This window comes from Chlorocebus sabaeus, chromosome 22 (assembly GCF_047675955.1).
Source record: "Chlorocebus sabaeus isolate Y175 chromosome 22, mChlSab1.0.hap1, whole genome shotgun sequence".
NCBI classification, from domain to species: domain Eukaryota; kingdom Metazoa; phylum Chordata; class Mammalia; order Primates; family Cercopithecidae; genus Chlorocebus; species Chlorocebus sabaeus.
The window spans coordinates 89,199,369-89,212,837 of NC_132925.1; the positions used below are offsets into that span (position 1 = coordinate 89,199,369).

General features: G+C 51.1%; 1 protein-coding gene across 6 annotated transcripts in view; it reads right to left on the reverse strand.

Moving 5' to 3' along the window:
• Positions 1-13,469, reverse strand: part of HEMK1 (HemK methyltransferase 1, mitochondrial release factors N(5)-glutamine) — a 38,486-nt gene that overhangs the window by 10,557 nt on the left and 14,460 nt on the right. The window contains exon 11 of one of the 6 annotated variants that reach the window (XM_073010134.1): positions 16-12,741. The exons of the other annotated variants lie outside the window; for them this stretch is intronic. Coding sequence (XP_072866235.1) covers positions 12,651-12,741 — 91 coding nt within the window. The 3' untranslated portion in view covers positions 16-12,650. Of the gene's footprint in view, positions 1-15; positions 12,742-13,469 lie in introns of those variants that run through there. 6 annotated transcript variants of the gene reach the window in all.

Genomic DNA, 13,469 nt, shown 5'->3' on the forward strand with positions numbered 1-13,469 from the left:
GGGTTTGTCTCACACTGCACCAGCACTGAGTGTCAAATCCCAGTGATGGGAATGCACATGAATTCTTTAATCAATTTATTTGAAATTGATCACTTGTATGTTTGTGATACACTCTAAGGAACAGGCTACAGGCAGATTAGAAGAGAGTGGTAAGAGACTAAGCACAATTTCCAGTCAGTGATACTGGAGCAACTTGGAGGGAAAAAAAGTGCAATGTCTACCTCACACTTTCCACCATAAATTCTAGATGGACCAAATATTAAACATTAAAAATGAAATTCTAAGAGTCCTTTAGAGCACCTGCCCTGAAGTCCCAGCAGTATCAATCCTAGGTGTGGAAACCTCTTCCTTTGTGTGGCTCCCCTGCGATGTTTGCAGGACAAGTCTGGAGGAAAGAGAGTCACCCCAGAAATACACCGATGCTTATATAGTGTTATCTCTCCATCTTGGGTTTTTCCCCCCAGAAACGACTCTGAGACAAGCATCCAAATGCAAATAAATTATTTGGGAAGTAATGCCAAGAAGCACCAGTAAGGTATTGAGAGACAGTTCCCCATGGTTCTCTCCTATTTCTGCACATTTGCCAGTAGAGGCACTGGTTGCCCTTGTTCTAAACTATCTTTACAAGGGTGATTATTATAGTGAGTAGCGTTAGAAGATAGAGGTAGTATCTCCCTCCAGGGCAAAAGGCAGATTTGTTTATTGTCCCATATACTAAAGATAACATCTCCCACCTGGGCAGGTTTGCTTGCAGCTTATTATACAAGATGTGGGTCCCCTAAATTCAGCATACAGTTTCTCCACTGTAATGCAACCCAATGCATATGCAGGCATCACCGGGCCATCAACACATCACTCTGTGGGAACTGGGGTTCAAGGAAGTGGTGCAAGAAAATGATTTTACTCTGTCTACTGCCGTTACTGTAAACAATAATCTGTTGTCTGTTTCTGAACCAGGAGTTCTGTGCCTTCTGCCATGATCCTTGAGAATATGACAGACTAACTTGTTTGCTTGAAAGTCGGATAAGCCTGGTGAGGTGGCTCATGCCTGTAATCCCAGCACTTTGGGAGGCCAAGGTAGGCAGATCATGAGGTCAAGAGATTGAGACCATCCTGGCTAACATGGTGAAACCACGTTTCTACTAAAAATGCAAAATAGGCCAGGCACGGTGGCTCACACCTGTAATCCCAGCACTTTGGGAGACCGAGGCAGATGGATCACAAGGTCAGGAGATTGAGACCATCCTGGCTAACACGGTGAAACCCCGTCTCTACTAATAATACAAAAAATTAGCCGGGCGCAGTGGCGGGTGCCTGTAGTCCCAGTTACACGGGAGGCTGAGGCAGGAGAATGGCGTGAACCCGGGAGGCAGAGCTTGCAGTGAGTCAAGATCATGCCACTGCACTCCAGCCTGGGCGACAGAGTGAGACTCTGTCTCAAAAAAAAAAAAAAAAAAAAAATACAAAATAGCTGGGCGTGGTGGCCTGTGCCTGTAGTTTCAGTACTGGGGAGGCTAAGGCAGGAGAATCGCTTGAACCTGGGAGGCAGAGGTTGCACTCCAGCCTGGCAACAGAGTGTGACTCTGTCTCAAAAAAAAAAAAAGAAAGTTGGATAAAATCTCAGCCTTCACACTTACTGATGTAAAACGGGAGAGGGGGTGAGACAGGGAAGGAAAGGCAGTCAAAGGAGATAGGTGGGTTAATGAGTGGGTTCCTTCTGTAGGCAACTGAGGCTCAGTCTTCAGTTGAGAGCTGGCAGAAAACACAAGCCATGGTTGTCCCATGCAAGGGGTGAGGGAGCTGGGCATGTGTCTACCAACTCTCTCTCTTCCTTGGTTTCAGGCTGCTCCGGGGGATTAGCTCTTGGGCACTTTTGTTTACTTACCCACCTGGCCTCTGCAGCAGAGAAAACCTCAGCTCACCATTGCAACTACTCTGTGGGAACTTGAGTGAGAGGGGATGTGAGCTGCTTAGACCCCATCAGACTGTGATGGGGGCCTGTCTGAATAGTGCCCATTCCTGGTGCCTGGCACATTGCCAGCAGATGGTGATTGAATGCACGCCCCATGGCCTAAGGATAAGGAACTATTTGCCTGCCTCTATCTATCCTCCACCAGGCCATGAACTCCTTTTGAGTAGGGACCATGTCAATTTTTCTTTGGTACCACAGTATGACAGTGTAGTCTTGGCAATCAGCTCACTGAAGGTCTGTTGCATGAATGAAAGATGAAAAAAAAAAAAAAAAAAGTCTCTAAAACAAAAATCAGAGTCAGCCAGAACTAGACTGAACCATTAAGTAGAAAAGGGCCATCTATCCAAAATTAATAGCAAATGCACTCGACAGGGAGGGACCAGAGGCACCCCAAGGGAGAAACAATATACAAATGCTCTAGCTGTCACTGTTTTTCAACATTGTATTGAAGGTTTCAGCCAAACTATTAAACAAGAAAAATAAATAAGAGCCATAAGTATTAGAAAGGAAAAGACAGGCCAGATATGGTGGCTCACGCCTGTAATCCCAGCACTTTGGGAGGCCGAGGTGGGCAGATCACTTGAGGTCAGGAGTTCGAGACCAGCCTGGCCAACATGGCAAAACCCCATCTCTACTAAAAATACAAAAAATAAATTAGCCTGGCATGGTGGTGGATGCCTGTAATCCCAGTTACTCGGGAGGCTGAGCCAAGAGAATCGCTTGAACCTGGGAGTCGGAGGTTGCAGTGCGTGGAGATCACACCACTGCACTCCAGTCTGGGCAACAGAGTGGGAATCCGTCTCAAAAAAAAAAAGAAAAGAAAGAAAGGAAAAGACAAATTTGTCATTATTTTCAGTGGTAAAATGTCAATGTAGAAAATCCAAGAGAAGCAACAACCAGCACATCTTGTAAGAGAAACCAAAAAGCTGTCCAGTTATAAGATAAACCCCTGTAAATTAATGACTTGACCTTGCAGCAGCAAGAACCAGTTAGGCCATCTCTCTGTGTAATACATAACAAGAAAAACTGTAACACCTGAGACTAGATAAGCAGGAAAGCGAACCTTCCATGAGGGGCATGGCCCTGGTGCAGCCAGGGTAAAACGAAATGAGAAGCGGGGAGCTGAAAGCCACCTTCTGCTTGGCTGAGAGTTGTATTCTCCTGCCCACCCTTAGCCCACTAAATCTTCTCTGGGGCCCCTGAGTCAGGTGCACGGGCAGGTTCCTAATGTCCTTCCCTAAACTAGCCCCTCTGCACTAGGGACTGGACGCAAGCTGGCTGTCCTAGAGTGTGGAGTGGCTGTGTTCTTTCCCTATAGCAAAGCCAAGGACATCAGTACAGCTATGGGCAGGGTTCCTAAGCCGGGCCTGAGGCTCCCATCGGGAGTGGGAGTGGGTAGTGAGAGAATGAGGGGACAGCCAGATAGTGAGAGGGTTCAGAGCTCATGGGGTAAAGGCAGCCTCTCTGGCCTCTCCTCAAGACCAAGTGGAAGGGAAGAGCTCTGCAAACTGGCAGAGAACTTGGTCTGGGGCCATGTAGTGGAGGGGCAACACCCCAAAGACCTGAGGCTTCTCTACAATTTGTCTGGCCCCCACCCCTCACCCTGCCAAATACAGGCACAGGCCTGACACCCAGTTAATGGTGCTCAGGGTACAGAGGAGTAAATAAAAGCTGGAATAGCAAACTCCTCGGGCCCAGTGCTCCAGGTCTCCTCCCACAGCCAGCAGCCTCCTCTGCCCTTGGAGGGCACACAGGACCTTGTTGGGCCTTCGGAGGAGAAGCAGGGTTGAGGGCAGGTGGTGACTCTGGTGGAGGCTGTTTCCTCTTTCAGCTCCAGGGCCCACCCCACTGTGACTGGCAAGAGTCTGAAGGGCTGGGCTGTTCTGGGTGTGGTCCCAGCTAAGAAGATCCTCCACCCAGAGTCTCGGGCTCTAGGGGTCAATTTTTGGCCTTTGTGGGGAAGTAAACAGGAGGTAAGAATGAGGGGACAGATGCTGGAGGGAGGCTGGCGACAGGGGAAAGTTCCAGGGTGTCAGAGAAAGTAGAAGCATTTGAGTAAAATTTGGAAGGCTGAATCTTATTCAAGGAATCAGGAAGGGAGGGTGGCAGGGAGAATGAGTTTCAGGTGCCCAGCACAGCTAAGCAAAGCACTGGTGTTGGAAATCCTGGGGTTGGTTAGTGAAGGCTGGGAGGAGCCTGTGGTTAGTTCCCAGGTGGGTTTGCTGGGAGAATCACCAGTCTCCATTTCCCAGAGGTCAATGGAGTGTGGTTCGCAGGGGGTGCCAAGCTCCAAGCATGAAGCAAAAAGGTCAGGGATGTGGATAAGGTCTGGTTCATTTCCCTCCCAGACTGGCCCCACCTTGCTGTGTGACACTGGGCAAGTCATGGGCCCTCTCTGAGCTTTGGCCCTGTTTTCTATGACATGGGGCAGTGTTTGAGCTCACATGGGCTCTGCACTCCCATGACTTGGAGGCAGTGGTTGGGCCTCTGAGGCAGAGTGACACGACACCACACACACACACACACACACACGTGTGTGTGCATGCAGCCCTGACCTGGTTTCCAGAGCCTGGAGCTCCCCGATCCAAGGGAGGCCCTGCGTGGACACCTGTGATTATGGACATGGACCCAGTTGGCCAGGTGCAGTGGCTCACGGGATCCAGTGCTCAAGGCCCACGCCCATGAACATACATGTACATGTGGCTGCCTGTGCAGGGGCGTGTGAGTCTCTGTGCTATGTACATGCGATGTGGCTTGGCTTCCCCAGAGCCTAGTGCCTCCCATGGCTCCCCATTGCTCACCAGAAAACTCATAAAGACCCAGCCACTCATGAGGGGCCTGTCAGGAGGACTCTATGTGCAAGTCCATAAGTTCTGCAAGGACAGGGTCCCACCTGAACCATCCAACCTCCTGGGCCTGGCTTACAGTTGGTGCCTAATAAATGACTATGCAGGAATGATTGGCCTGCAAGTAGGAGGTGAGACAGGTCAGATGAGAACCTCAGTTACCCCTTTCCCAACTTTGGGAAGGCAGTCTCAGCCCTCAGCAATCCCAGGACCCCTCACGGAGGCTGTTGGCAGGAAAGGAGGACTCGTCCCAGATGCTGTGTCCTGGCCTGACCTTGAATTCTGCCCCACCCAGTGGCCCTAAGGGAGGCTCAGATACTGAGCTCTTGGCTGTGACTAAGCGGAAGGAAGAAAGGAGGGGTGATACTGGGGCCCTAGGGTTTTGCTTCTCATTTCTCTCTTTCCAAAGCACAGTCAGTTCCCAGAAATGAAGGTACCCAGAACCAGTGAAACTCTGGGCTTTCAGGGGCACAAGGTTCCCCAGTCTTTCCACCCTTGGAGGCACCACCAAGGGCCTGGGGAAGTCCCTAGCCCATGTCTACTGCTCGGGGCTTTCTTCCCTGCCCCAGATCAGGGATGGAGTACTTGGAGCATCCACACTGGAACCAGGTGGGGCTCCCAGGACCTTTCAGGAGCGTGTGGCCCAGATTCATTTGCTGTGACAGATGCTGGGTGGGAGGCGCTGGGAGCCTCAGGCTATGGGGGCTGGAGCAGTTGGGGCAGACCTCCAGGAAGGGAATGGTCACGTGGGGCATCAAGTGCCCCAGATGCCCCACCCCACAGGAGTTCCTTTTCTTTCTTTTCTTCTTCCTTTCTCAGATCACTGCAACCTCCGCCTTCTGGGTTCAAGAGATTCTCCTGCCTCAGCCTCTCAAGTAGCTGGGATTACAGGCATGAGCCACCACGTCTGGCTAATTTTTGTATTTTTAGTAGAGACAGGGTTTCAACATGTTGGCCAGGCTGGTCTTGAACTCCTGACCTCAGTTGATCTGCCCGCCTCAGTCTCCCAAAATACTGGGATTACAGGCGTGAGCCACTGTGTGCAGTCCCTTTCTCTCTTTCTTGCTTCCTCCTCCCTTCTTCCTTTTCTTTCATTTTTTTTTTTTTTTTTTTTTTTTTTTTTTTTTTTTTTTTTGAGATGGAGTCTCGCTCTGCCGCCCAGTCTGGAGTGCAGTGGCCGGATCTCAGCTCACTGCAAGCTCCGCCTCCCGGGTTCATGCCATTCTCCTGCCTCAGCCTCCCGAGTAGCTGGGACTACAGGCGCCCGCCACCTCGCCCGGCTAGTTTTTTGTATTTTTTAGTAGAGACGGGGTTTCACCGTGTCAGCCAGGATGGTCTCGATCTCCTGACCTCGTGATCCGCCCATCTCGGCCTCCCAAAGTGCTGGGATTACAGGCTTGAGCCACCGTGCCCAGCCCCTTTTCTTTCATTTTTAAAACATTTTTTAAAATTACTATAATTTTTAAATTTTATTTATTTTTTTGAGACGGAGTCTAGCTCTGTCGCCCAGGTTGGAGTGCAGTGATGTGATCTCGGCTCACTGCAACCTCTGCCTCCCAGGTTCAAGCGATTCTGCTTTAGCCTTCTGAGTAGCTGTGGTTATGGGAGCCCGCCACCAGGCCCAGCTAATTTTTTTTTTTTTTTTTTTTTGAGATAGAGTCTGGCTCTGTTGCCCAGGCTAGAGTGCAGTGGCCAGATCTCAGCTCACTGCAAGCTCCGCCTCCCGGGTTCAGCCATTCTCCTGCCTCAGCCTCCGGAGTAGCTGGGACTACAGGCACCCGCCACCTCGCCCGGCTAGTTTTTTGTATTTTTCAGTAGAGACGGGGTTTCACCGTGTTAGCCAGGATGGTCTCGATCTCCTGACCTCGTGATCCGCCTGCCTCGGCCTCCCAAAGTGCTGGGATTACAGGCGTGAGCCACCGTGCCCGGCCAATTTTTGTATTTTTAGTAGATGGGGTTTCACTGCATTGGCCAGACTGGTCTCAAACTCCTGACCTTGTGATCCCTGGCCTCCCAAAGTGCTGGGATTAGAAATGTGAGCTACTACGCCCGGCCTATTATTATTATTTTTGAGACAGAGTTTCGCTCTTGTTGCCTGGGTGGGAGTGCAATGGCGTGATCTTGGCTCACTGCAACCTCTGCCTCTCAGTTTCAAGCGATTCTCCTGCCCCAGCCTCTCGAGTAGCTGGGATTACAGGCGTGAGCCACCACACCTGGCTAATTTTTGTATTTTTAGTACAGACGGGTTTTCACCAGGTTGGCCAGCCTGGCCTTGAACTCCTGACCTCAAGTGATCTGCCTGCCTCAGCCTCCCAAAGTGCTGGGATTACAGGCATGAGCCACCGTGCCCAGTCTAAAATTATTTTTTTAGAGACAGGGTCTGTCTCTGATGTCCAGGCTGGAGTGCAGTGGTACAATTATAGCTCATTGCTGTCTTAAACTCTTGGGCTCAGGTAATCCTCTTGCCTCAGCCTCCCAAGTAGGTGGGACCACAGGAATGTGCCACCATGCCCAGCTCATATTTTTAATTATTGAAAAAAAATCCAATTTTTAAAACCACGCACAGACTCAAATGGGCACAGCACCAAATTATGACACATTAAAATCCTTCCCATGTACTCAGAGAACAGGGTTTGTGCTGAGCTTGAAATAAGGCTTCTCTTGCTGTCCCTGTCAATCAAAGAGACTGCAAGGTGGGCTTCAGACATAGTGCTAGCATTTGTAAACACTTATTTGTGAGAATCAGCGGTCACTTCATCCTGTGCTACCAAAATCAAACACTGAAAGAAACTGGACATTGAGACCAACATAAGACTACAACTACCATCCCAGCCCCCAGTTCAAACATTTGTGTTCATTGCTGTTCGACTTGATGGATTGTATGCTGAGAAATAATTTGCATTTGCAAAATACATTTATGCTAACAAGATGCTCATTTTATCTTTTTAAAAATATATATTTGAGTTGCACACGAAACGTGCTTTGAAAGAATGAGCTCCAAAGTTCTGGGGGACTGAGGCAGGAGGGCTGAGGAAAATGATGAAGAAACAGTGGTTTTCAGTGCGGGCCAAGAAAGTAGGCAGCAATGGTCAGTTCTTGAGCTGTGGAGTGCCTTCAACAAGGGTTTTTAGACATATGCATCTGGTGCCTCATCCCAGAACCTCACAGGCCTAAGGACCTGAAATGCTCCTCGTGACAAGGCAAACTTCATATCCTCACATGCTGAGATGGACTCAACTTTCAGTCTGGAATTGGGCTGGGTGTCTGTCAGTCTGCGCCACCCATATCCGGAGTATATGAGTCTGGGTTCAGTGGCAACCACTTTCGCTGCCCTCTCCTGCCCTACACCTAGTGCTCTGCCTGGCCCCTTTGCTGTGGGCGTGAAAATCTGGCACCCGGGCTGACGGGGAGAGAGCTCAGTCTGCATCTGCTGCTTTCTGTTTGATTCATCACTTTCCCCTTCACTCTGGAGCCCATGTTGGCTGTGGGGCACCTCACTGGCTCCTGGGGCCCCTCTGGGGGTTGAGGCTCTGGGCTGCATTTGGCCTCTGCAGCCTGCTCACGCCTCTCCTGGCTGGGACGTCAGAGGACTAGGTTCAAACTCCAGCATGGCCAGTTGCTGGCTGTGTGGCCTTGGGCAGGTTAAGCCTCAGTCCCTTCATCCATACAGTGGGCCAAGGAAGGGATCCCTGATGTGCCAACAGAAAGATTTATGACAAAGTGTGTGCGGCACCTGGCACTAGTTTACATACTGCAGGTGCCCAGTACTGTTGTCAGCACTCAGGTCTAGGAGAGTGTTCTTCCCAACTCTACCTCAAGGGCTGCCTTTGGACTGTGTCCCCACATGGTCACATTTGCATCTCCAGACACTCCGATGCTGCCTCTCGGATATTCTGGAAGCATCCTATGCTGTCAAGCTCCCCGACTGTCCCCCTCCAGCACCCGTCTCCAACTCAGGTGGCCCCATTTCCTCCACATCCCAATCAGAGCCCTGGGCCCATTGTGGTCCTGGCCATCCCACATCCAACCCCTCAGCAATGGCTGAGTCAGTTCTGTTCCAGAGTATCTGATGCCACTGCTACAGACCCCAGCAGCCTCCAGACCCTGGACAGTTGCAGCCTCCTGCCCCAGTCCCTTTTTCCTGGAAGCCAGAAAGAGCAGCCTCAATGCCTCTCTAACTCTGTAACTCAGCTCAAAAACCTCTTTAGGGTCCTGGTCCCCAGAAATGCATTCAGAGCTCAGCCAAGGGCACCCCCCAGCACCAGCTTACCCCTACACATCCCTACCCGTGTGTCTGCAGAACTCCAGGCCTTTGTCCAGACTGTCCCTACGGCCTGGTATATTCCTGTCCTATCCGCCCCTCTCAAGCCTGGTGTGACGACTAAGGCGTCCAGCTCCAGGTCACTCAGCCTGTGCCAGAATCACAGCTCAGACAGCATACAAGCAAGTTTCTTAGACCCTCTGTTTGTTTCCTTGTCGGTATAACGAGAGGGTTCACAGCCTCCATCTCTCAGGATGTCATGAAGGTTGAGTAAGATAATCCTGGAAGTACTTGGCACAGGATGCACCATATTCTATAGGACCCTCCACTTGGTATCATCTCCCTGGTGCCTGACACATAGCAGGTCTTGAGAGACTGAGGCCTTGTTGGCCCTATACCTCAGGAGACGCACCCAGGTGCAGCTGCAGGTCTTCTAGAAAGCCCTCTAGGGACAGCCCTGGAAACCCTTGCTCCTGCTCCAAGGGTCCACAAGCCCAGGTGACTTCTGCACTAAGCTCTGTAGGGGACAGCCCAGGACCTAGTTATGCTGGCCTCAGTGTCTCTGATAGTCAAATGGGCACCAATGGCAGCCTCATCCTCCCTTCCAGTCTAGCTATGCAACCTGATCCGTAACTGCATCCTGCTGAGCCTTGATGTCCTCAACTTTGTAATGTAGGGACAATTAAAAACCCCATGTGCCAGCCCTGGCAACATCAAGAGACCCTGTTTCTACAAAATAAATAAATAAATAAATAAATAAATTAAAAATGAGCCAGGCAGGGTGGTTCGCACCTGTAGTCCTAGTTTGCTTTGCTTGGTCATGTAGCTCAGCCTCACGCTGACTTCCAGGAACAGCAGAGGGACTTGGCCGCCTCTCCAGGCAGGCAGGCCTGTTCCTGGAAAGCAAGGCAGGGTGGGGGGTCTTCGGGTGGCAAAGGAAAGACTGGCAGCTTGGAGCCAGAGAAGAGACCTGGGATTGTGCCCCAACTCTGCTCCTGTCCTGCTAAGCCTGAATTTTCTCATCTGTAGTGCAGGGATCTCTGTTTCAGGTACCAACCATCTGCTCTCTGGGCTCAGTAGGGGATATCTGATCCCACCATTTCCCAGCCACATGCCCCAGAAGAGGGCTGCAGACCTAGTACAAGACGGAGCAAAAAGGTGACATCCTCTGCTCTGAGAGTTAGAGTGTCTGAGGTAGACTCCAGACCCTGGGAAGGGGGCCACTTAGCCAGGCCTGCCTACCATGGAGCATAGTTACTCTGAGCTGTCGCACCCTCCCCCTTTAGGCATAGCTGGAGCAGGTGGAGGTCAGCCCAGTTCAGGGCTTTCAGTGAGGCTGAGGTAGGCTTCCTTGCCTTTCCCACTCTGTGAGCTGTAAACTGGGCCTTTCCTGACCATTTTCCTGCAGGACCGTTGTATGTGTGAGAGGTAGTCTTTGGAAGAAAAGGGGCCCCTAGAATTTGAAGCTTCTGATTCCTGGTTATGAGGCCAAAGATCCCAAAGGTCCTTCCAGACACCTCAGGAGGGCCCTGGGAGGGAAGAGGCTGGGGGTTGTACAGTCAGTTCCCTCAGAGGGGAAGGCGCCCACTCATTCCGCAAGCGGGGGATATCCTGCTCTCCTCCCACAGCTACCAGAGTTTCTGATGGGACCCAGATCTGTCTGCACACCCAGGGGCTACAGTTGGCCTAATGTGGCTCTTACCTGCCCATAAACCTGGCCCAGAGGGCTTTATGGGCCTGAATCCCTGGGTTTAGTAGCTACAAGGACAGCCATATGAGCACCACCTAATTAACTTAATTAACTAACCACAGACCCTTGGAAGCAATGGTAGATGAGAGCACCACACTGGGAGTCAGTAGTCAAGTGCTGTGTTACTTCAAGTAAGCCCCATCCCTCTCTGGGACAAAAAGATCAGGGATTGAACATAAGTCTTGCCAAGATCCACCCCTTCCAGTATAAACAGGCCCTCCTGGCTTCATCCAAAGTGTATCCAGATGATTTGGGGCCAAGCTGACCCTTGAACCCAGGTGTCCATGCTCCCTGTCCCCTAGCTTCTCAGCTCTGAAACCCAGCATGAGGCCCATGTCTGGCTTCCCAGTAGTTCTCCATATGGCTCCTGGGTTAGGACTGGCCTCAGGAGCCCTAAGCCTTGGCCAGGTGGGATAGTGTCTCCAGAGTCCCTTAGTACCCCTGGAGAGGGAGGTCCTAGTCCCAGCCTGGACAGGGACAGGGCTGAGGGCACCAGTTGGCCACTTCAGTTTTAGGGACCAGGAGGTTGAGAACCCCAGGGATAGCCCCATTTCACCATAGGAACAGAATGGTGACACAGCTCTGCTCAGGCCTATGACTTACATGGAGGGGCCAGGCCCATTACCTCAAAGTCAGGGGCTGCTGTGCTCATTTCACAGATGCAGTACCTGCAACCCAGAGAGTATAGGGCCCCTGCTCATCCTCACACACCCAAGGGGTCCTGGGCCAGTCATATTAACTCCACAGGAAAGCAGGAACAGGCTTGGCCCCAGTCTCTGAGGTCCTCTCTGGACCCAGTCTCTGGAGATGGGTCATGGAGGCCAGCCTTGCACTCTCTCCCTACATCCCAGTACCATTCCTCACCCACTCCCTTCTGGGACCCATGCTGGTCAGTCTTCCACTCTTCTCACTGTGAGAAAGGGCCACCTCTCTCCAAATAAGAGTAAAAAATGGGGAGCCTGGGCAGTTTAGGTCTGAAGGTTGAGGAAGAGTTCCCCGGGCCACATCACCTATCTGAAGAGAGGTGGTTAAGGCAATTTATCATGACTCAAAATTCTTCCAGCCTCTGCCCATTTCCACATTGCAATTCCAAAGCCACTTCAGTCAGTAGGCATGTGTTACAGCAGCACTAATTTGGGCACCACAATCTGTATTCATTTCCCATGGCTGCTGTAACAAATTATCACACATTTAGTGGCTGAAAACAACACAAACCTATGATCTTACTATTCTGGAGGTCAGCAATCTGAAATCAGTTTCACAGGGCTTAACATCAAGGTGTTGGCAGGACTACATTCTTCTTGAGGCCCCAGGGAAGAAAAGGCTGTCTGCATTCCTTGGCTCATGGCTCTTCCTCCAGCAATTGCATCACTCTGACCTCTGCTTCCATTGTTACATACATTTTCTTCCGTCACTCTGAAACTCCTGCCTCCTTTACAGAGGCCCTTGTGATTATACTCAGTTTACCTGAAAAATCCAGGATACTCTTTCCATCTCAAGATCCTTAATCACATCTGCAAAGTCCATTTTGCTATGTGAAGGTAATATAGTCACATGTTAAGGATTAGGTGATTAAGACACTGCGATTTTGGGGGGTCACTGTTCAGCCTACCAAAGCAGTGGTAGAGTTGCTTTGACAGTCTCAAATCCAGTTCAGGGGGCTTGTCCGAGGTAGAAAGTCATGAGGGGGAGATCAGGTCTCTGCCCTAGCCAGGACTCTGGCTGGGAGCTGGCTGAAGCCAAGAGCTCCAGGAAACCTGGCGCCTGCTCCTACTGCCGCCAAGGACAGCCTGTTCTCCTGGCATGGCTGTCGCGCAGGGATCAGGTGCACTTAAGCATTCGAAGTGGCCACTGCTCAACTTGAATGGCTGCCTGGGTCGGGCAGAAGGCCAGGTCCTCATGCTTCCTCTCCCTAATGACCGGAATACATGGGCCGCCAGGTCAGATGTGGGCCACATGGGGAGTCCCAGCTCTATTCTAGAAAATGCATGTACCATCAGCTTACCGGTAGACATTTACTGAACTTGGGTATGCCAGATCCACAGGGGGCCCCAGAGATGAGGGGGATAAGGTTTCTGAAGGCATGGTACAGAAGGTCATTGGTGCCAGCAGAGGTATGAGCTAGGGGAGGCAGGGAGAGCACAGAGCAGGTGTCCTAAAGGAAGCAGCATTTGTGTTGGAGCTTGAAGAAGTGGATCGTTTGCACTGCCTGGGCAGAGGGAAGGTGTGTGTTCAGGGCATCAACAGTGCTGCACAAAGGCTGAAGCCCAGGGCAGTAGAGAAAAGAATCCACTAAGAAGGAGCCAATGAAGAGAGAAAAGAATCGAAGGTGGATAGGGAAAGACATGCTGTCCCGCAGAGGTTAAAGGGGTTCCCACCTCAAGCCAGCAGTTCTCAAACCTTGTCAGCAGTGGAACCCTTTGTTCTGATGGCAGCCTACTCAGAGCACAGATGGAGCCTTGGAAGGGCCCCCAGGGCTTTTCCCACAGTTGTCCTCCCCCATCTCTTCAGAACTGGATTCCATAGGACACAAGAGAACACACTTAAGTCATGGGGAGCCAGCTAAGTGTTTGGGGCAGGGATTGGGAGCAGCCAATGGCCCAGGGCCCAGGTGGTGGTAAAGGAGCCAAAAAGAGTAGA